This window comes from Aptenodytes patagonicus, chromosome 11 (genome assembly GCF_965638725.1).
Source record: "Aptenodytes patagonicus chromosome 11, bAptPat1.pri.cur, whole genome shotgun sequence".
Classification (NCBI taxonomy): domain Eukaryota; kingdom Metazoa; phylum Chordata; class Aves; order Sphenisciformes; family Spheniscidae; genus Aptenodytes; species Aptenodytes patagonicus.
The window spans coordinates 11336307-11357950 of record NC_134959.1 but is presented as its reverse complement, the minus strand read 5'-3'; the positions used below and the strand labels follow the sequence as shown (position 1 = coordinate 11357950).

Sequence of the window (21644 nt, the reverse complement as noted above, 5' to 3'; positions counted from 1 at the left end):
TTTAAGCTGAGGTGGGAAGATCTGTTGGAAATCTGATGTAAAGTTATTAATGAGGATGTGCAGAAGACTTCTCAATCAATGAACTGGGAATTGGATCAGATTCAGAATTTGAATTGCCCAAAGCCCAAGTGAGGTGATGGACAAATGGCTGGGAAGAACTGTTTCTTTTAAGTTGTTGGAGTGCACAGCTGAGCTCCCAGCCAGTGGGATGGTCACTACCTCCATATAATTTACCAGGCTGCAAAGTACACCTTAAATACATGAATAATCATGAAACACAGGGAGCAGCTGAGCTGCTGCAGCTGAATTTCAGACTCGGCAAAGACAGGTGAGAAGTGAAGTTGAACTGACATCTCCATCTCGTAGCATGTGTGCGAGAGGTGACAGCGAAGCCCAAGATCTTCTGTTGTAAGATCAGAAGTGAGTATCTGAGGCCAAGAGTGAAGATTAGGGCTCAGGACATCTCCTCTTACATCAGCAGGCTTTGCTTATTGCAGCCAGTTATTTTGATTTCCTAATCCAAAAGTAAATCCTTCTGGCATTGAGCTTGTGTGATAATAAATGAAAGAATAATTCAGTGCAATGGGAACTTCATGGTCAGCTCAAATAGATTCAACACTAACAGTGTGGTTTTCTGTGTAGGTGTCAGACGAAGACAAAGTATGTGGATACCTGTTGCCTTTGCACTCTTGCTGACAATGCATAAGCCTAAGTAGGTCAAACAGGAACAATACTCATTTTTAGAAGAGAACTATAAGCATTTCTAGTTTCTCTCTCTCCCTCTCTCTTCTTCTTTTTTCCCAGGACTTTAATCTTTTATATGAAGAAGCAAAGTATTACCAGCTGCAGCCAATGATTAAGGAACTTGAGCGATGGAAACAAGAGAAAGAACAAAGGAAACATTTCCAGCCTTGTGACTGCTTGGTCGTAAGAGTGACTCCAGATCTGGGGGAAAGGATTGCGTTGAGCGGGGAGAAAGCTTTAATAGAAGAGATCTTCCCGGAGACCGGGGACGTCATGTGCAACTCCGTAAACGCAGGCTGGAACCAGGACCCTACCCACGTTATTAGGTTTCCTTTGAACGGATACTGCCGGTTGAATTCAGTGCAGGTAATGGCCTTTTGGTGCTGGCTCATCTATTTGCTGGGGTGTTTTTTTATTATTTCTTGTTCAAGTATATGCAAATTATTTGCTTCTGCCCAATTACCTTCAGTGCTTATACTGCAAGGAGACGTTTTCTGCCTGGTGAGATCACAGTCTTTCAGGTTTTCCTAAGTCTAAGCAGAAAAATAGATTTAGATTTTGTGTATGTTAGTGCCATGCTGGTCTCATAATGGTGTTATACTGATAAATGCTAATTTTTTCATCAATGTATAGCCCGCAGCAGGTTTTTTTTTTCCTCCAAAGTGCCCCCGGGAAGAAAGAGAGAGTTCCAAAAACTACAAAAAAAAAATCTCCACACCATTTTATAGAAAATGCAACAATGTGTAAATGCATAATTTATGTCTCACTCATAATTAAATGATGGTGCCTGCGGGATGGACTTAAAAAAATTGATCTCTGCACTTTTTTTTTTCGAAAGGATGTTCTATAAAAATTGCCCAGAGTATTTTAAACAAAATGTATTTCATTTTATACTCAGAGTTTTGACATTAGGTTTAAAATTAAACATATGAAACAAAAGAAGATAACTGGACAGATAGGTGGATGGCAGCAGAAATAAATACATGGCTTGTGTTTAGGCAGCAGCCGTATGGGCAAGAAATGTCATTTCACAAGGGATCACCGCCACTGCGGCCAAAGCTTTGGTGTTGTAGCTGTCCTTGGGCTGCGGAGAAGGAACGGTGTTGATGATGCTGTTAACTTCTGCCTTAATTAACAAGGGCAAAACAGAGCTCTTGGTTTTTGCATGTACGCCTTTAAAATACACTGCAAATACTTGTATTATGGAAAGCGAAATCAACCTATAGGGCAATATTTCCAAAGTTACCATCCCCTGCAGAGGTGCTAACTGGGCCGTGGGGAATGCCTTAGTAGTCTTGATAAACTTCCCTGTGGGCAAATACCCACAGAAGAGCTGGCCCGTGGGACAGGCTGGCCAGACAGGTTGGGGAGGGAGGCGTAACAGCAAGGGAGGGCAAGAACCTAGAGCCCTTGCTTACCTGTGGTGTTAGTACACAGCAAGCTGGGCGCCCTCCATCTCCCAGGCTGCCAGCTGCCAGCATTTTCGGGAGACCTGCAGTTACCAGGATATGTAAAGGTGGATGGAGTCGTTTCAACAACCTGCATTTGACACTGACACCTCCCTCCTTGGGGCAGCATTCCCTGGTGCACCGTGCACCAATAGACGCTTTTGTCTGAAACCATTCTAAACCCAGCTATTTTTGGTGATTTTTGGTTCAAGTCTCCCAAGGGTTTTATTTGGTTGAACTTTTAACAGTCCAATGCCTGTGGTTAATTTTGCACAGTCCTTAGCAATTTCACGTTTGGCAAGGTTTAGAGTGGGCTGCCCCAAAAATAGAAGGCTGGAGGTGAGTTGGAGGCAGATCCATTTGTTGGCAGTGGGAATAGTGATGAATTCATTGCTGTGCTGGGTGGAGAAGGGAGCAGCTGCAGTTTAGCTAAGGTAAGTGCATAGGGAAGCGTGTTCATGTCTCAGCCACACTGTCCATACAATAAGTTAGACGCATGCAAGAAATCAGAATAACTGAAACAATAAAGGGTCACTGCGAGCCACTGACGGGCTCAGCACTGCAAGCAGCCAGTCAAAGCCCTGGATGCCCACATGGCTTAGCACTTGCCTCTGTTTTATCCAAAGTGGCATACTGGTAGGAAACGTGTGCTTGTAGTAAAAGCTGAATGGTAATTATTGTTATTTGAATGTGTTCTGAATTCAGTCAAAATTCAGACAGAATCAAAGAGTATCTTCACAGGTTCATGTTGTGAAAAAAGATTTCTGTCAAAGAGTCTACAGTCTAAATAATATTATTAAATTACATCATTTTACTAAATTACATCATTTTACTATATAATTAATAGAAAGTGTTTTCAAACACTTTCTGGAAAATGATGCATTTCTGAGACCAAAGGCTGATGAAATCAGCAGCTAATTATCATTGGCTCTGATGGACTCTGGCCAGCACATAGGCAACTGCCCTTTCCCAGGATTTTTTGGCAAAACAATACTACATCAGAAGTTGGAAGTACGGTGAAGTAAATGCACAGACTTAAGGGAGATGGGTTAGAAGGGGTAGCGGTTGGAAGAGCAGAATCATTTCCAAAGAATCTCAGAGAGTGACGCGGTAAGTCTGCCTGCTGCTGTTTGCCAAGATACATCACTTTTGTCTCCCTGTGCCCTGCTGAATGTATTTGGTAGCACAACTGCAATACTTACAAATGCTTTGTATCTTTGGAAAATATTTTCATTAAATGTTTTGTGTCAGGAACTGTGCATATAAAACAACGTATGTCAACATTGAGTAGGTAGTGGCAGCCAAAAAAATACAGTTAATTTAACACCCATTTGTAATTACATATAGGTATACAGTTTTCTTAAGACTGACACTGTTTTTTCAATTCCTCACAACAGGTTCTGGTGAGATACATGAGCTTACCTTAGAGAAAATTCTGTGATACTTGTATATGTTGAACATTGAGTCTTCGTAATTAAGAATGTATTCGTTAGTATTCTGCAAAATTTAAATTAAATGCAATAAGTGAAAGTGTCATGTTTCTATTTGGAAAACCTTCCAACAAAATCAGATGTGCTTGGAATACTGGAAGACAGAGTATATTAAATCCTAGCACAAATCCTCTATTTAATATTGTGTGTGTGTCTCCCTGTTGTAGGAGAATCACAGCTGATACTCATTTACTTTTTGGCATATGCTCTTTGGAGATTTTCAGGAAAGTAGCTCTGATTTGATTCGGAGACACTTACTGGTTTCCCTCTGTCTGTATCTTACCTTCAGAAAAAGTAATGCACATAGAGCCAAACTCAGTAAATGGCATTTACATCTGTTCATGTCCAACATGCCGTTTAGTCTTGTGCATGCACCGGCGCATACAAACCAGTGCTCAGCGCACATGGAAGCAGCCTTTAGGAGCCTTTCTCCATAGACCTGAGCTCAACCTCGTCCAAGTTACACTTAAAACTCTACAATATTTAAACATTCTCTGCATTGTTTACGGGATTTGTCCTGTTTTGTTTCTTGCTGAGAAAATAGATGATACCAAGCTTTTTAATACTAGATCATAGCCTGCAGTCTAGTCCTTCGAGCATGTAGGTAGCAAAAATGAATCGCTTTGTTCTGCGTGCGGTGCTCTAAGGTGTAATGTCTACCTGGATGGTGTGTTTGCAGAGGGCTGGCTCGGTGAAGAAAAGTCCTATGTTAACATGCAGCCTTCCATAGCTTTGGACCGAGGCCAGCCAAGGGCACCCCCATGCTTGTTTTGTCTTACAAGCAAATTGATTTAAAAAAGTTTTTAGCAAGGATTTTGAAGTCACGTCTCTCTCTGAAATCTTACCTCTCAATCCTCTGTTTTGCTATCCAATTAAAATGGAAGAAGTCTCCTTTCCTGTAGCTGGGTTGCCTCTCGTCTTCATCTTGCCAGGTCTAGGAACAGGGATGTGCAAAACAGTCAAAATACACTCCAGCCTGTGAAACAGCAGTCTGATGATGTCTTATTCCTCCTTCCCTCTCAAACTCCTGCCTTCCTCTTTGAGCAGGAACAAGTGTTAAGTGTCTGCACCCCATTTCTGTCCTACAGGCTGCGTAAAGCCTGGACAAATAAGAGAGTTGCTCGCTCGCTCTCGCGTGCTCTCTCTCATATATTCTAATAACACACTCTCCCCCCTTCTTTTAATCTCTCGAGGTTCATTTTTGTTCCATACACTGGGGTGCTTTTTCAATCTTTCAGTTCTCCAACTTTCTTACGGTATAAAGTATATAAAAATTGGGGCAAAAGTCAGTGAGATTTGGCAGACGTGACTTTCTGAGTGTCGTGGTTTAACCCCAGCTGGCAACTTAAGCCCCACACAGCCGCTCGCTCACTCCCCCCTGGTGGGATGGGGGAGAGAATCAGAAGGGTAAAAGTGAGAAAACTCGTGGGTTGAGATAAAGACAGTTTAATAGGGAAAGCAAAAGTCGTGCACACAAGCAAAGCAAACCAAGGCATCCATTCACTCCTTCCCATGGGCAGGCAGGTGTTCAGCCATCTCCAGGAAAGCAGGGCTCCATCACGCATAACGGTTACTTGGGAAGACAAACGCCATCACTCTGAACATCCCCCCCTTCCTCCTTCTTCCCCCAGCTTTATATGCTGAGCATGACGTCATATGGTGTGGGATATCCCTTTGGTCAGTTGGGGTCAGCTGTCCCGGCTGTGCCCCCTCCCAGCTTCTTGTGCACCCCCAGCCTGCTCGCTGGTGGGGTGGGGTGAGAGGCAGAAAAGGCCTTGACTCTGTGCAAGCCCTGCTCAGCAACAACAAAAACATCCCTGTGTTATCAACATTGTTCTCATCCTAAATCCAAAACACAGCACTGTACCAGCTACTCTGAAGAAAATTAACTCTATCCCAGCCAAAACCAGGACACTGAGAACATAAGTCCCTGTGTCCCAAGGCCAGGCAGAGCTCCTCGGGCAAGCTGATTTCCAGCAGATTCTGTATGTGTTAGAGCAGCTCCTTTCCTTTGCCTGTCCTTAGCAGCCAGAGTAGCAAGTACAAGGTTTTAGTTACCACTAGAAACCCAAACCATGGATTAAAACGCAGATGGCTAACACAGGTGACCTCAAAGGAGGGTTTCCCGTGGATTAAAAGCAGCAAATGCTGCCATTGGTTTGCATTGCACTGCGATACCACCTTGGATACAGTTGTGCTTTTGAAATCAGTTACCTTTAATAAAGGCTCCAAACTGATGTTTCTGGAGAAAGCAATGCCAACGTGCGGTCAGAAGAAGCAGTGCACTAAGAAATGCACCTTGGCCTCACATGGGTCTGTGTGCAAGGGCAAGGGCAGAGGTCTGGTGTGCAGATCTTTAACATAGTCAGCTTGGGCCTTGAAACATAAGACTTTTAAGTACTACTGCAGTAGGTGTAACTGCAGAAGTGCTTCACAAGGGTAGTAAAACCAAAAAAGAAAGCAAATTCTTTCCATGTCATAAACCTGTGAAAGCATACGAGTTGACTCCATCTGAAGTTGGGTATATTGCTTAGACACTTTTCTAGGTCGAGTGAACAAGTTTTTAAATAGCTTCGTCCCTGTCGTTGTGGGTGGCAGACGGCTGTCACAAGAGGATGCTGGTGTTACTAAGTTCATCAGGTTTAGTAAACCACCGGGTTCACGTCCCAGCGCAGTGCACCCATGTGCTGTAGCAATGGAAGCGGTACCTTGGGCAAGACTGTTACAGAACAGTACAGGCTGCTCCTCCTCAACAGCATTTATCAGTAGAGAAAAATACAGGAACCATTTTTCTAGGCTACTGCCCTGGAGAGCCACCAGCAGGAGGGATGGAGCACGGCATCTCCTCCTGTGGACCTTACATTGCAGATCTGCCAAAGGTGGATCTGGCATCCACTGTCACCTAATGCTGAGAAAACTCTGTGTGCATCCTGCTCTGCTGGGAAACACGCTCCCCCATGTGAAAACACGGCCCCTGTCATATTGCCAAGATCAGTATATCCTAGGGTAATGTGCTGTGTGACAGTCTCAGAAATTAAAGTTGCCTCGGGGTTCCTTAAATTCATGCATCTGAATTGCACCAACTTTTCTTTAGAAGGAGAAAGAGAAAATACATATTTGGGCAATACAAATTAACCTCTTTCTTGGGCCAGAATGTTTCCTTATTGTCCACGGCTTGGCTCCACATCCCATCCCTGCCACGCTTTGCTAAAAGCAGCGCTCCCTTCCAGCAAGGGAAAATCACAGCTGAGATTTCTGTGAAGATCTGGTGGAAGCGTCACTCAGACTCCTAATACATTTTCATCTGCCAAGGAAGAGCTGAGAAATGTTTTCAGCCCCTTTCTTTAAGACTGTTCATATTACTAATGAATAATGGGCACTTTCTATTATGACTTAAACCTGATGTTGCTTTCTATAAGCAGTAAGATAGCATCAGCATCACCACAGTCCAGTATTTTACTATATAATGTCCTAAGCTGCTCTGCAGAGTGCTTATTTGTTTGATTAATTTTTGTTTTCTACAGAGGTTTGCTAAGAGCGAGACTTTAATCACAGTGTAGTCATTTAAGAATAAGTTCTAGAATTATAGCTGAATAATATTCATTCAACGAGGACTTGAAAGACTAAATCCATCATTTAGATCCAGTGCCCCTGAATGTTTTTATCACTAAAATTTGCTAAATATTAATCTGAATTTTTTCCCCATATTGCAGGTGCTCGAAAGATTATTTCAGAAGGGATTTAACGTGGCAGCTTCATGCGGCGGTGGGGTGGATTCCTCTCAGTTCAGTGAATATGTGCTGTGTCGCGAAGACAGACGACCACAACCTACCCCAACAATCAGAATAAAACAGGAGCCCCTGGACTAGTCCCTACCCGTACTCCTTTGTAACCGTAGAAGTGTTTAATAGTCCCTTATGTGAAACACTAAGGATTTGCAAAACAGTATTAGCAAACAGATTTTGACTTTATGTTGCCAATTAGTGGTATTCTGAAACTACCTGTCACATAGCCAGCCATGAAATGCATTTGAAAAACCAGTTGTCCGTTTTTCACAATGAAATTCCTGAGCATGCTCAGCGTACCAGCCCTGCTGGGAATAACGTACTTTGGGCTGAAACAGCTGTGGTGGTGAAAAAGGCAAAGCTTCGTAAACCCCTGACCCTAGATTGGACTTCTGCAGAAAGACCAAGTAAAGCAATTTGAGTAGATCAGCAGGAGAAACGGTTCTGACAGCCTTTCCGACGATACCCCGATGCTGTGACGTGTGGAAGTGGGCACCTCCGAGAGGAAGATGGTACACGAAAAACTGCACTGAGTATCTTCCCTGACTGCCGCACCTCCTTCATATCAGACGTGCTTTACACCTCCCATACGTTACATTACACTTCTGTGATTGTACTCACTCATGCTAGCAAATGGCTTATTTTTATACAACATTTCCAACTGAAATATCTCTCTGTGGACAGAATCCAGAATCAGAAAAGGACAGATTTATAGTCAACTGGTGCTCAGTACTAAAAAAAACCCACACAAATGAAACAAAACAGCGACAAAAAAAATAACAAGGCCGATGATGGCAATATTTGCAAAAGTAGGGATCTGGAAGCACAAAATAAAATGCCATCCACCATCACACAAGGGTCACATACCTAACGTGGAGCTGTAGTTCTCTTAAAGCCAGTCTTGTTTTGACTCGGAAACTCTTAAGTTTTGCATCATCAAAGCAGCATGGTTTGCCAAGCAAGCTCTGCCACCCCTTGTTACTCATTTACTAACCGTGTTATAAGCCCACATTTAGAAGGAAGCGTTAAGAATTTTGGACAAGCCTACTCTTCATGGGTCTGGAATTTTTGCAAAAAGATGTTAAAACCCTCTACTGCCATTGTCCGATGAAAGCAGGCCACCTTTTGTTTAGATTGTTTTTCCCCTGTTATTTTAAACTATTATTAAAATACCGATTCTGTAGCTGCCCTCTATCTGTGTAATTTTCTCTATAACGAAGCCCGCTGTCTGCAGGAGGTTACTGCTCCTTCCATGAATCAGTATCGACTCTGACTTGCAGGGCTTCCTAACTCAGGAGACGGCACCATGTTTGCAGGTGCAAGGTTATAAATAGCATTCTGCTAAACCCTGTTTATTGCTGTTTAGCATGATTCACGTGTTAATCGCAATTTAGTTTCTCCCACATTAATTTATAGAATACTGTTGTAGATGCTGAATTTTAATTAAACTCTTTCTAGATGCATAAATACGGCCATATAGAACAAGGGACAGAGTATTAGACGTCAACAATTCCTTAATGCCAAATGATTACAATCAGGCAAAATAAAAGAATCACGTTTAAGACTAATATTTTCAAAAGCGATGAGCTGTACTGAATATCCAAGGTGCAATCTAGGCGGGGGGTCTAACTTCTGGAAACGGGCTGGATACCTGCCTGTGGAAAATCGGACCTCTGCAGGTTTTCTCACCTTGGTTACTCAACTCGGAAATCTCTTCTGGAAATCTTAGCCGATACGTATCGGCCTGCTAACTTAGCAGAACAGTTGAGCAAATCTGTCTACTTCAAAAGAGTTGTAAAGTTATTTTATTTTGTGGTTTTATACTTGTACGACATTCTGAAGTTGCTAGGCATTGCCGTATTTGAATATATGGCACAACATTCACCTTTGTATGTAAGATATCTGTAGAATTGTATATTATACATTTAATATTGTAAAGAACTTAACGTATAATTGTCACGTATTTGTGTATGCACATTTCTTATACAGTACTTCATGCCATAAACATTTCTGTAAAGTAAATGATCAAAAACAAGAAGTAGGGTGGAACACTCACTGTATCTCCCGTGTTGTTTGAAAGAGGTGAGAACTTTCGATTGCGTCTCCTCCGGCCTTTTGCTCCGTTCAGCTTGATGTAGCCATGTCTTACAAAAAGAAGAAAAAAAAAAAAATTTATTTATTACTTTCATACATTGAGTCCACTTTAAGTTCAACGTATCCTTAAATAATCCGTTCAGCCTCATGTTTCTATCCTGTGAACACTTCTGTCCTGCCCTCCTGAACAGGGAGAGTTAGCGCTAGCAGTGGCTGAGCGCTCGTCTCTCAGCGCATCCTCTCCGCTCGTTACCTCTCAGCCAGGGGAGAAAGGCAAACGCCTCACGTTTACGTTTAAACACAGGGGCCCGGTTCTGCCACTCGTGCTCAGGCCAAGCCTCCCCCGAGGGCTGTCTGCAAGTCGGACCAGACGCCGAGTACCTGCCGAGTGCCGAGCACATCCAGCTCCCGCCAAAGGCGCAGGCAGGCAGCGCTCTCGGCCTGGAAGCGGGATGCTGCTTTTAGATGTACGCAGAACGCCACTGGAAGTAGTTGTGGTTGGCTGGTTGGTTTTTCTTCAGTTTGGTGTTCACCGTACTTCTTTTTTATAGCTCAATAAAGCAGCTCCAGTACTTCGGGCAGCTTGCTAAGGTGGCATCGTAAAGGGTTCCAGGCTGCGCCAGCCGAGTTAAATGTGAACTTGAGATGGAAAGTGTGAGCCATGACATCACAACATTGACTGCAAAATAGCACTAAGGCAAGGAAGACATGTGGAAACAATCACTTTGTTAGAAGAAATACGCCTTTTAAAAAAAAAAAAGTTAAGCTAGGACATGTTCCTTTAGTTAGTAACTTCAGGTCACTTATTTAAAGTTTATTACAGCTTCATTTATATCTTTTTTACTTCTGTCCCTGTATTTTTAGGCAGCAATATCGGCACAAACCGATTTGAATTTTTACTTCTGGCCTTAAACCATAGCAACATAACTTAATTAAGAACATTGCTCAGCGTCGCTAAAACAGGTTTTAAAATATCACAGAAACTCCAGTAAAGCTGTGGTGCGCAGCCAGCTAATGTTTTTATTATGAAGGCCAAAAAGTAAACGTAGCCTTGTTTTTCACCCAATTTGACTGAACAAAGTTGTTCCGATTCTCTGTTGCTGAGCGCTGAAACTGTGGCTTGAAGAACACACGTCTTCGCTAGCACTTTCTGTACAGCCCTGTGACACCACTGTGCTCCCAGGTCTCGGAAAGAAAGCGAAAGAGAGAATGTTATGTTGTGCTTATTGGACTAATCGTTTTTGAGAAAAAAAAACTGTTGAGTGCATTCATTCACTGTATTAATAGCATCGAGGTTTGTTGACAATTTTACTAGATGTTTGACAAAGGATAAGAATCAGCACAACAAAACATTGGAGTATTTGGTTTTAATATTTCTTTGTGGGTATTCTGTTAATAAAAAATGCAAAATGTTTCCGAACAGTGCTTAAGAACTACAAGACAATGTGAAATTCATGTTTGATAAATTAATACTGTATGTCACTCGATGTGTTACTTTAGTAAATTGTTTTATTTCTTTACAAAATAAGTACAAATAAGGGAGTATGTTTTCACACAAATTGGGGGTATTTACGAGTATGTACAGAAATCATCAAAATAACGTAATTCTAATAAACACAAGGCCTTTATAAACAATATGTACAAATTATCAATACATTTAAAACGTAATTTTACACTTCCTGGCCTTAAATACCTTATGAATAATCTTTTGGCTAAATAGCAGCAGTATAAATTTTCTTCTGCTTTTCATAAACCTTAAAAAATAATTAAAACTTTTGTTTTTAAAACTATTGGACAAATAGTTCTATTTGTGCTTTCGCTATGGTTTCCCATCAGAAAAAAAGTATTGCCTCAAAAAAGTGGCAAGCATAACATAGCAAAAATTGAAAAGATAAATAAGCAAATGTCGCCCTTCCATGGTTACTGATAATACTGTTATGTTTGAAGTACAACAACTTGTGCCCCCCCGCCTGCTTAGTTTTCCTATCTGATACCCATTTAAAAGACTCGCACTGACTTCGCTTGGCTTTGGTGTGGGTCCCTTAAATTCCAATTCAGCAAAGCATTTAAAAAGCATTCATCCCACCTTTAAGTACTTAAAACTACTCATTATGCGTAAAGTCATGCGCTCGTTCATGAGCCTCTCCGGACTGGAGTCCTCGAGTCCAACTGTCCAAGGCAAAGGCATCGCCAAGTCCCTGCGGTGCTGCCCTGACCACCCGGCGGCACCGGGCTGCCAGGGCTCACCCCTGCTCTCGCGATTCTCTACGAGTGGAACCGGCCCCCAAAAACTTCCTTTACAGTGACTTTAAAAATCCATATAGAACACTCTAAAATCTTCACTGAACAATACTCTCTTTTAAAACCACCATTAAACCATACTCTTTGCAATAAATAAATTAAGATATTTTTTAGAAAATAAAACCCAACTTTGATTCATGTTACTAACCAGCTGCTACAAATGTGCAAAAGATTGAAGAGACTTAGAAAACAACTGGAAGCCAGTCAAGGTAACTCAGCTGGGACCCGAACGCACAGATTTCATACACTTAGGATTTGGTTCAGCAAATGGCTCAGGAAATGAGCTGTGCGATAAAAGCAAAAATCCTAAATATATAAAATCTGTGAGAGTGTGCAGTGGCTATTCTCTTAGCTGTGCAAAAAATTGCAATTATAACTAATCTAAAACAACAACAGGTATCACCATGGTTAGTCAGTGGAAACAGTGCTAGTAAAACTAAAAAGAAAACCAAATCAGCACCGTAAGTGAGCATACAGGTTAACACCATGGTTAGGTCCCAATCCTGCCAACCCCTCCCAATCCTCCTGCCGTGAGATGGTTTAGGTGAGCCATTGCAGCAGTCTTTCCATTTGCGTAACTTCAACGCCATCTGCATCAGCCTTATCTAAAATGGCCAAACGGAGCAAGACTTTGATGTTGGTTATATCTGTGGACTTAACATTTTAAGACCTTTTGCACATTTTTTGTGTGTTTTTTATAATTTTTTTTTTTTTTTTTTTTTACATAAAGGGAATTTATTGCATGTGTCTGACAATTTTACAAAACAAAATTACTGGAACATTGACTTCTGAAAAAAATAGAAGGCACATTAAAATGACAGCTTTTCAATGCAAGTTGAGCTTCTGTATGGAGAAATCAGTACAATTCTTGGCTTTATTTAAGCAGAGCTCGATAGAGCAGGAGAGAATGGCTCGTTTCTCTTTCCTGTTCCATGTAGAAGATGAAGTCCCTGAGGTTTACGCGAGTTATTTTCTGTCGTGCATACTGCCTGGGCGAAGGAGTCCCCAAGCCAGCCTGATTCCCACCGGACATACCGAGGCCCTACAAAGAAAACACAGCAAAGTCAAAAGTCCTGCAACAGTGAAGAGTTTCCTCATACTCTCAGGTTTACAACTACTAACTGCCGGCCTGTTTTAAACATCTTAAACGGATTATTATGAGCCTAATTCTGAAAGTATTACATGGAATTTTGTTTCTTTTTTTTTCCTATTCTTTGGAGTCTCACCAAGTTAACCTGTGTAAAGAAACTCAAGTGAAACCACACATGAGGCTAGACCTTGCTCATTGACAACTCTGGACAAATATGTCTGACTAATTCTGCTACAGTCACGTTAACCGTAGACATATTTGACCAGTTTAATTTCAGGAGCCTTTTAAGGACAAAAGTATTTGCAGCAGATAAAGCCATCTTTAGTATATCAAATGTGTGCACCATTCTACTCTACATCCTGGGTCTAGGACTGGAAAGAGGTGAGTGGTGTATCGGGATGTTGCTACTGCAATAACCTCCGCAGCTGCAAGTCCCACGGGGACCCCGATTCTCTCCTCCAGGTCTACTGAAGAGAAAGGCTCAGTGTGGGGAGACACTGAACAATCTTGCTCGGGTACACAACCCACGCTCAGCTGAGAGACGGAAAAATCATAAAGACTCAGACATTGTGCGATGATAGACAAGCATTAATATACTGTTTTCTACTGTTTTCTAAAGTGATGTTAAATATTTTTTTTTTTAATCGGTTCAGAGCTACTGAATTACTGAATACTTCATCGTGGCTTTCCTTCATCCTTTCTCTCCTAGAGAGAAAATTCACAAACTGGGCCTGAGAACACTGTGATCTGAATATTTAGAAACTGAAAGGACGCTCTGCAGTCCTGTTGAGTTTAAAACTGAAACCTGATACACACACACACATTCAACCCTTTTTTCATCCTTAGGAGACCATTGTTTTTATTAACTCCAATTGAATTCTGACAAAATAAACTTCTAACTTAGAAAAATAGCTTTTAATCTCTAAAAAGATTTAGATTATTTTTCAAACATCTAAGATATCTGGCAAAGTTTTCAATACTTTTAAAATCCCAAATTTACTTACTGCTTTACTTACTTAATAACCTACCTTTCTTTCCCCAGGAAATACTTATTCTAGGATCTTGATTCTATAGCTATTAAAAATACAGTTAAGCATAATTTTACTACGGAAAGATTGTAGGGGAAACATATATGGTATATTGCGAGTAAGACGTAGCACTGTTTTCTCTGTTGCTTTTCGCTCTGTGTACTGGCAGTCAGACTCCTTGCAGAACTACACCATTCAAGTTATTTCTCCTATATCTGATTATTAAATTACAGTAGTGGGGCAAATCCTATTCTCTTGTAACTGCAAACACAAAAGGCTTAATGTAGTGAAATGAATGTGGCTAAGCTTGCAGGCAAGAGAGGGAGAAGCCCACAACCTTCGAGCACCAAGAACATTTGATCCGAGGGATTCTGTTCTCCAGTATGGAGTAGTTTTTGTTAATAGATTAATTGATTTACCACCTAACCTCACTGCTCATAGCAAAAGCACGTGCTGCAGCTGCAAGGGTTGCTCAGCCGTGCTGAAGCCAGACACATCCCCAGTGCACAATCCATTTATTTAGTGGTGCTCTGAATTCAGCCTTTACGCCAAAACGCTTTGCATTCCTAAAAGAAATAGCATCATTTAAACTTGTGCTCTTCATCTTCCACAGGTCTGGAATGATACCCTACCTTAAGCTACCCCTTGCCTGCACTCTGACTGTGTATCCACTTTGCCAGGGCTGTTGCCACTATTTCCAACTCTCCGAGGAACCACTGTTTATGTTTTTATTTTAAATCAAGCTGACTCAAAAATATTTTTCTTTCTTCTCTGTTCCCCACATGGTGCATCTCCCCTCCCCCCCCCCCCCCCCCCCCAACTAATACTTATTTCAGATTCATCCTTACTACAGTTTCTGAACAGTGACAAACACACGTGTAAGAAATGTGGCCACCTTAAACTCATTAAAAAATACTGTCCATAGCATACCAGACTAGAACCGTCCTGCACACAATTACCAAATAGTACTAGAAAAGCTACGTAATCTTTTAAATTTTTCTTCATATAAAACCGTTTCTTGAATCAGTTGAGGTACATTTACAGCAAATAACTGCTTTCTATTTGGACAGAGTAGCTGGAATCAAGATGTGGTAAGTCATATTCATTGCATTTATCACTTGAGATACTGAACTTTTACGTAGGAAGAGCATATACTTAAATGCAACATCATAACATGACGTTAAGCTGTGCACATTCATAACTGCACTTGTGAGCCAATCAGTTACCTGCTAATGTTCTGTAATTGTTTTACAAGGTGGAAAAAAACATAAGAACGATTTTAGAAAGTACAGAAGCACATCTATAAACTGACAGAACAGTTATTTGTATCCGTCAATATGATCTCTAATTTAAATTAAAGACCAATTTGTTTGGTACTGCATTGCACTCAGAATTATTCTGCAGATGCTATATAAGAATGTAGACTACTAAATGCCACAATTTTTTAATTATATACATGAATGCAAGCATAGTTAAAATTAATTGCCAGGAATAGTGGAATTGAAGTAATGCAGATTTTTCTCAAGAAAAATCACATTTTTTATCAGCATGACAGACTTTTCATTAACCCAAACAAGCCCTGTGTTGTCTGTATCTATGGCAACTAATAAGAGTTACAAAGATAAAAGCTCCAATAAAAAAATAAATGGTTGTAAATTGTTTACATCCTTTATTTCCTGGCCTGTCACACCCAAGCTATTACCAAATCACACCCACTCAAATATACATCAGTACTAGTTTTTGTATCAGTGAACTTTGTAATTTAAGGGAAATGTAAGATGTTCCAGACCAGAAAAACACATTTACTTTATATATGAACTCCTGCCTTTTCATTTTGAGATGGCTTACATACGTGAGTTATAGCAACTTCTTATCCCCTTCCATCTTGTCCTCTCCTTCTCCCCACTGCCTCTTCTCCCTTGCTGCTTCAATCCTACTTTTTTGTAACACACCAAGGTGACTGGTGACCACTTTGAACTTGGCAGCTGCAAATCCCACAGGATAGCAAGGAAGACAGCAGAGAGCAAACAAATTATTTTGTGCTCCACGTGTTCCTCACAGGGCTACAGAGAGGTGTGCTACAACGGGGCTTTCCTGAGACCCCCACACAACTCCCGCTCCCAGCCGGAACTGAAGAGAAAATCAGTTCACAGAAAATCAAATGCAGGAATTTGCAAAAATGCCACGGTGCCATGCCCTCTGTTAACCTGTAACCCAAGACCCACTGAAACAGTCAAGAGTCCATCTACTTTAATGGGCTTTAATGCACTTCAGATACGCACAGCTGAAGTACATAGAGCTTACAGTATTTTAAATAACAGTGTTGGACTGTCAAGTTTAATTCAACTGTTGGAAGCTACCTAGCTTGAAATTACGGCTTAAGAAGAAGAATCAGAGTAATTATTGGTTCAGTATGCACATTTTGAAGCAATTCTGAATTTATGTCAGATGTGACACAAGATTTGGGCCAGCCATCTCAGCCTGTTTGCTATTTTCATGATTGTCCCCTATGAGAAAACTCATGCTGTTGGAAAAGCAGAATAAAAACGGTTCAAAATAAAATACTGACCAAAGACTTGGTAGATCACTAGGAAACTATACAACAATCTGCCAGAGAAACATGCTCTCACAGTCATAGAGTAGAAATTAAAACAAATAGCCCTGTGCACAGAGAATATTATAGAGAATATTAAAGAATACTTATCACAATAAACCCGGCTCCTCTACAGAGCATTCATCACCTCTTACCTCCTCCAGAAATATTCTCAGTCTGCTGTACTACCCTCCGCCCATCACAAACTTCCCGCCGCCTCCCAAACCTTCACCTTTTTCAAAACAGTCTCAGAACTACTCCATGGTCGGTTCTTCTCCCATCCTCACTTACCAGCCGGGCAAGCATCATCCCATGGGGTGGCTGACCCACCAGGCTGCATGTGCTCATCAGCCACCCAGCAGACATGTGGCCCCCAAGCCAAACTTACCCCAAAGCTTGCTCAGCTCACCCAGCAGCCTTTCTTCGCTGGAGAGACCAGCGTGTCTCTCTTTCCTGTACCTAAGCCAACAGTTCACATGGAAGTTATAGGGACTTAAAATCTCGAGCTCCTTCCTACCTCTGTCCCCCTTCTGCTACACCCCCCCCCCCACCCCCCCCCGATTTGATCAGTATTTCCTGAAAGGTTTAAAGGCTACTGGAAAAGGGGACTGAGAGAGACAGACACACCCCATCCGAAATTTTCATGGACAAACTCTCCTACTGCTCAGACAGTAAAAATGTCTCTGTGCATTAAATTACAGTAATTACAGCAGCAGGTGTATGAAAATTAAACTGAGTAACACTCAGAAGTGTGCTGTTCCTTGCTTGAGATAGAAGTGCTTTCACTTAAGAAAGAACATGTAATATAAAATCTACACTGATTTTTATAACAGTGATTTTGACTGTTGAACAATTACATCAATTTTTTTCACAAATCTGTATACCTTCAGCTTTGAATTATAGAACCATGGAAATACAGTGCAATATTCTTGTCAGGAAACACAAAGATAAGGGCAAACAGAAGACTGCATTAAATATTTTATCCATCCTTCCTTCACCAGAAAACAATTCAGTCCTGACATCTCCTTTGAACATAGTCTTGAACTGCGGCTATTGCTTCTCTGTGACCCAGAGAGACAAGGCAATAATGATAAAAGATCTGCTGGTTTTCTTCCCAGGCTACATGGCACATCTTCGTGGCAGACTTACACTTCAATCTGAAGTATGAAAGTGGGAATCATACAGTAACAATTCAAAGCCAAGCTATCTATGGAGTGAAAAAATACCAAGAATTTTTTTGTCTCTCCAACCTCTATGCACGGAAGAGGAGTGGGAAGATAAGGTATCTCTTAGTCTGCTCTTATGAATAAGAGGTCTTGGATCATAAGAAATATTCTGGAGATACTCTGCAGCAATGATGTTTACTTGCATAAAGTGCTATTAGATCTTTGGCTGAGAGGCACTTTGTACATGAAAAACAGGTATAATATTGTGTATGATTAGCTGTCCCATGTAACGTAGGGTTTAATTCAGCACCTACTGAGGCTAATAGTAATGATTTCACTGATTTAAATGAGAGCCAAAACATCCTTAAAACAGTATTCCTCTGAAGTACAGAAAAGTAAGTAATAACTGTTCGTCAGCACCTCAAAGACTAACAATACTATATGAAATATAATTATATCTAGAAAAAGATTGTGCATCTTCATATTCACATATGGTGTCTTTACAAGTGTCTTCAGAAAGATTCGTCACCAAAAGCTATCATTTAGGCCTTCAGTTCAGCAGCATTTACAGGGAGGATTAGATACCATTATTTCTTTGGAAGCTAGTTATTTTCATTTGCAAACATTTTTATCCTGTACTATTTTAGTGCAACTGTTCCTACAGACTCCGTTTTGGCACAGGTTCGCTTGCTACACCCTCTTGGATGCAAATGCATCTCATTTCCCCTGGGCACATAAACACACACCTCACCCTGCAGACAAACATCAGAAAAACTGATTTGCACAAGTATTTACAAGTACTTCAAATACCAACACAATTGCAACATTTCAAAGACAGCATGCAGTAATTTTTATATTAAGAAATAATAAGAGGAAGGTAAATCATACTAAGACATGGATACAGTGAAAATTTTTTCTTTAGATGTGATCACTTTAGTTTATAATTACATGATGTTATTTCAACCCAAAGAAATGGGCTGCCGTTACAAGAAGAATGCTCTATATGTACCTGCTCTTTGCCTTTATTATGTTAAGCTAAGTCACATACGCAAGTACTATTATACTTGAAAACCTGCTTTGTAAAACAGCATCACACCAAAAACTTCCAGTTGAGAGAACTCGGCATCTGTTACCAACCTGACCACCTGTTCCTTCCTCTAAGAGAGCATTCCCCCCCAAACTGAATGAGAGCAGGGGCAAAAAGCAGGCTATGCGCCATTTCAGTGAGAAACAACTTGGGAAGAAGAGAAGTTTAACCCAATGGAAATAAATCATGCAGATGAAGCGTAAGGCAGCTATAGGCTATGACATTTACCTGCTCAAGGGAGATGGGTGTTCAACTGCCCAGTCCTCAACAGGTCATTCTCAGGAAGAAACCAGACTGCAACTAATTTTAACTTCTTAATCAATTTATCCATGCAGATCTCTGAATAATCACTGCATTAATGTGAAAGAGAAAAACTCAAGTTTTTCCTGCACAGAGATACAGCTCTGTGTTCTGCGAAGACTTTTAACCTTTCAAAGATCTTTCTGTATCCCTCACTCCTCACCTGGTATGTGATAAAAACGGATGCCTCATATCCTCTGACTTCTTGCAACACACTCACCATTTGCTTGGTGGTGCAGGCTCCAGGTCTTTTAACTTACTTTGTTCACGGACCTGCTCTTCACTGCAGCTATAGATCTTGCCAACATCTTTATCCACAAACATCTCATACCTACCACAATTCACTGCCTTACTTGGACTTAAAAGCAATGACAATTTTACCTGATTAAGAACTCTAAGTTTGGGCTGCATTCTTGCAGTGGTAATTATAAGTGGAATATTCTATTTATCCTGTTTCCATCATACACATATATTTTCATTTTGTTTGGAACGTTTCTCCTCCCATGCCTTCCAAATGTTTAATCAAGTGCTGCTCCCTTTGAAATACTAATCCTGCCAAATTTTTTTATTGTTATTTTTCAAGCATTGTGGTGTGTTTCCCTTCTCATCTTTCAATATTAGCATGGGGGTGTTTTTTTGTTGGGTTTTGTTTTTTGGGTTTTTTTAAGGACTTGCCCATCTTACTCCAGCCCAGTCATGCTGTACATCCCTATATTCTCTGTCAAGAGTCAAGAAACGTCAAACCAACTTTGGGGGAAGCCCTACAGCCCAACTTGCAAGATTCACATTTTCCTTCAACTGTATTTGATTCCCATCTGAATTTTCTCTGGTGGTAATGCTTGGTATTAGTTCAAAACTATCTCAATTTTATATAGTGGGTGGCCCTTTCTTTTCTAACCTGTATGATTTTAACTTTCATTTAATCAGAAACTTAAAATAATTAAAATATTCTCAACATTCATCAATCTCTAGACACACGTAACTGTAAAATTTAACTGTTTAAAGATCTAATTAAAATATCCATCACTGCTATCCAGTAAAGGTTGCTTTTTTCGTCTATCTCTTACTGAAGACATGCTGAGCAGAACAACTGTAGGGGACAGTGTAACTGTGGGGGACTAGATTCATTGATAGCAGGTGTTGATGAAGAAAAAATCAGCACTAAGTAGTGCATCGTGACACTGCGTGTGCAAGCTGTATCTCACCTATTTAAGGTGAGACACAGATATCATATAGCTGTTTCATATATTGCCAGTCCTCCCATGGGAAAAGCGGGAGACAAAAGTATCTAAATCTTAATGCTTGTGAAAAAAAAAATAAATCTTACAAATGCAAAATCTAAACACAAAATCACTTTCTCAACTCTTGAGAGCATGAATTGCCCTCATTCATCTCAACTGACTTTCAGTTCTTAAGCCTAATTATGATGTATAACATCCAGACTTTAAAATAATTATGTTTGCAACTGTGGGCCATCTCGCGCACTTCCCAGCAATTGTGCAAGTGCCAATCAAGTGACTTTATGCACCACTTGCCAAACAAAGGGCAAAAATAGCCACAGATCTACCAGCTCTTGGCACATTTTATTCCTGTGTAAAATTTGCTCGTAGATTAGCTACAACCTACAAACAGTGGTATAAACCTTTCCCTAAAATTACCAGAGGCTCCTCTGTGGACTGAGAGTAGTATATGGCCCTAATTCGTACACCCAGCCCATTAAATAAAACAAAACAAAGCAGGCAATGCGGTTATCTCAGAATTGAGTGGCAATAAAATTAAGCCCTAAATGCTACTACCTTCAGCTTGCAGGATAAACACATTGTCAGAACACAGTCCAGCATACAGGAAATAAGACGTTAACATTTGTAAATAAAATGTGGAAGACGGCTAACATTCTTTTCTATTACTGCAAGTATCATGGAACATAATTAAGGCCTGGTGCATTTCAGACATTAGGGAGAGATGATAGAGTTCAGCAGGGAGAAGTCACTGAATCATTTAGCCACTCATTTCTTGATTTCTTAACATTTCTGTTTCTTACAGTTATGTCTCACTCTTGACTCTTTTTAAGTTAGTGGTTTTGTTTGTTCGGAAAATATTCGAAAAACTTAAATCGGATTGGCACAAATAACTCTTGGAAGAACGGCTCCAAAAAGGAAACAAGGTGGGTTTTCTCTCCTACAGACATCAGTAAGCTTACCGGAGCCCCCATTCAATACGTTCTTTAGCTTCCCCTTCTACATTACGAAGACAGTCCCTTGCATGTCATGGTCACCACGTGCTGTTTACCATGCTGTACTCTTTCTCATGTCCTTTTCTAAGTCCCCTGCCTCTCTCTCTCTTCCACACCGGGATCACTTCTCCAGGACTCAAAGCAGATATGCTTCATGACCTGCATGTCTCTACCACTCTTCATTGCTCTGTCCTCCAGATCGCAATCTAATCTGCCACCAAACCTGAAACTGCTTCAGCATACATACTTCCACTGTCTTTAAAAAAAAAAACAACAAACCAAACA

At 40.8% G+C, this 21644-nt stretch overlaps 2 protein-coding genes across 6 annotated transcripts in view; one reads left to right on the top strand and one right to left on the bottom strand.

Moving 5' to 3' along the window:
* Positions 1–11043, top strand: part of KCTD15 (potassium channel tetramerization domain containing 15) — a 230773-nt gene extending 219730 nt beyond the window's left edge. For all 5 annotated transcript variants that reach the window (XM_076349148.1, XM_076349147.1, XM_076349146.1 and 2 more), the window contains 2 exons: positions 805–1110; positions 7396–11043. In XM_076349148.1, the coding sequence (XP_076205263.1) occupies positions 805–1110; positions 7396–7551 (462 nt within the window). In that variant the 3' untranslated portion in view covers positions 7552–11043. The remainder of the gene's footprint in view (positions 1–804; positions 1111–7395) is intronic.
* Positions 11044–11057: 14 nt separating this feature from the next.
* Positions 11058–21644, bottom strand: part of LOC143165595 (transcription initiation factor TFIID subunit 4-like) — a 149421-nt gene continuing 138834 nt past the window's right edge. The window contains exon 15 of the mRNA XM_076349137.1: positions 11058–12904. Coding sequence (XP_076205252.1) covers positions 12737–12904 — 168 coding nt within the window. The 3' untranslated portion in view covers positions 11058–12736. The remainder of the gene's footprint in view (positions 12905–21644) is intronic.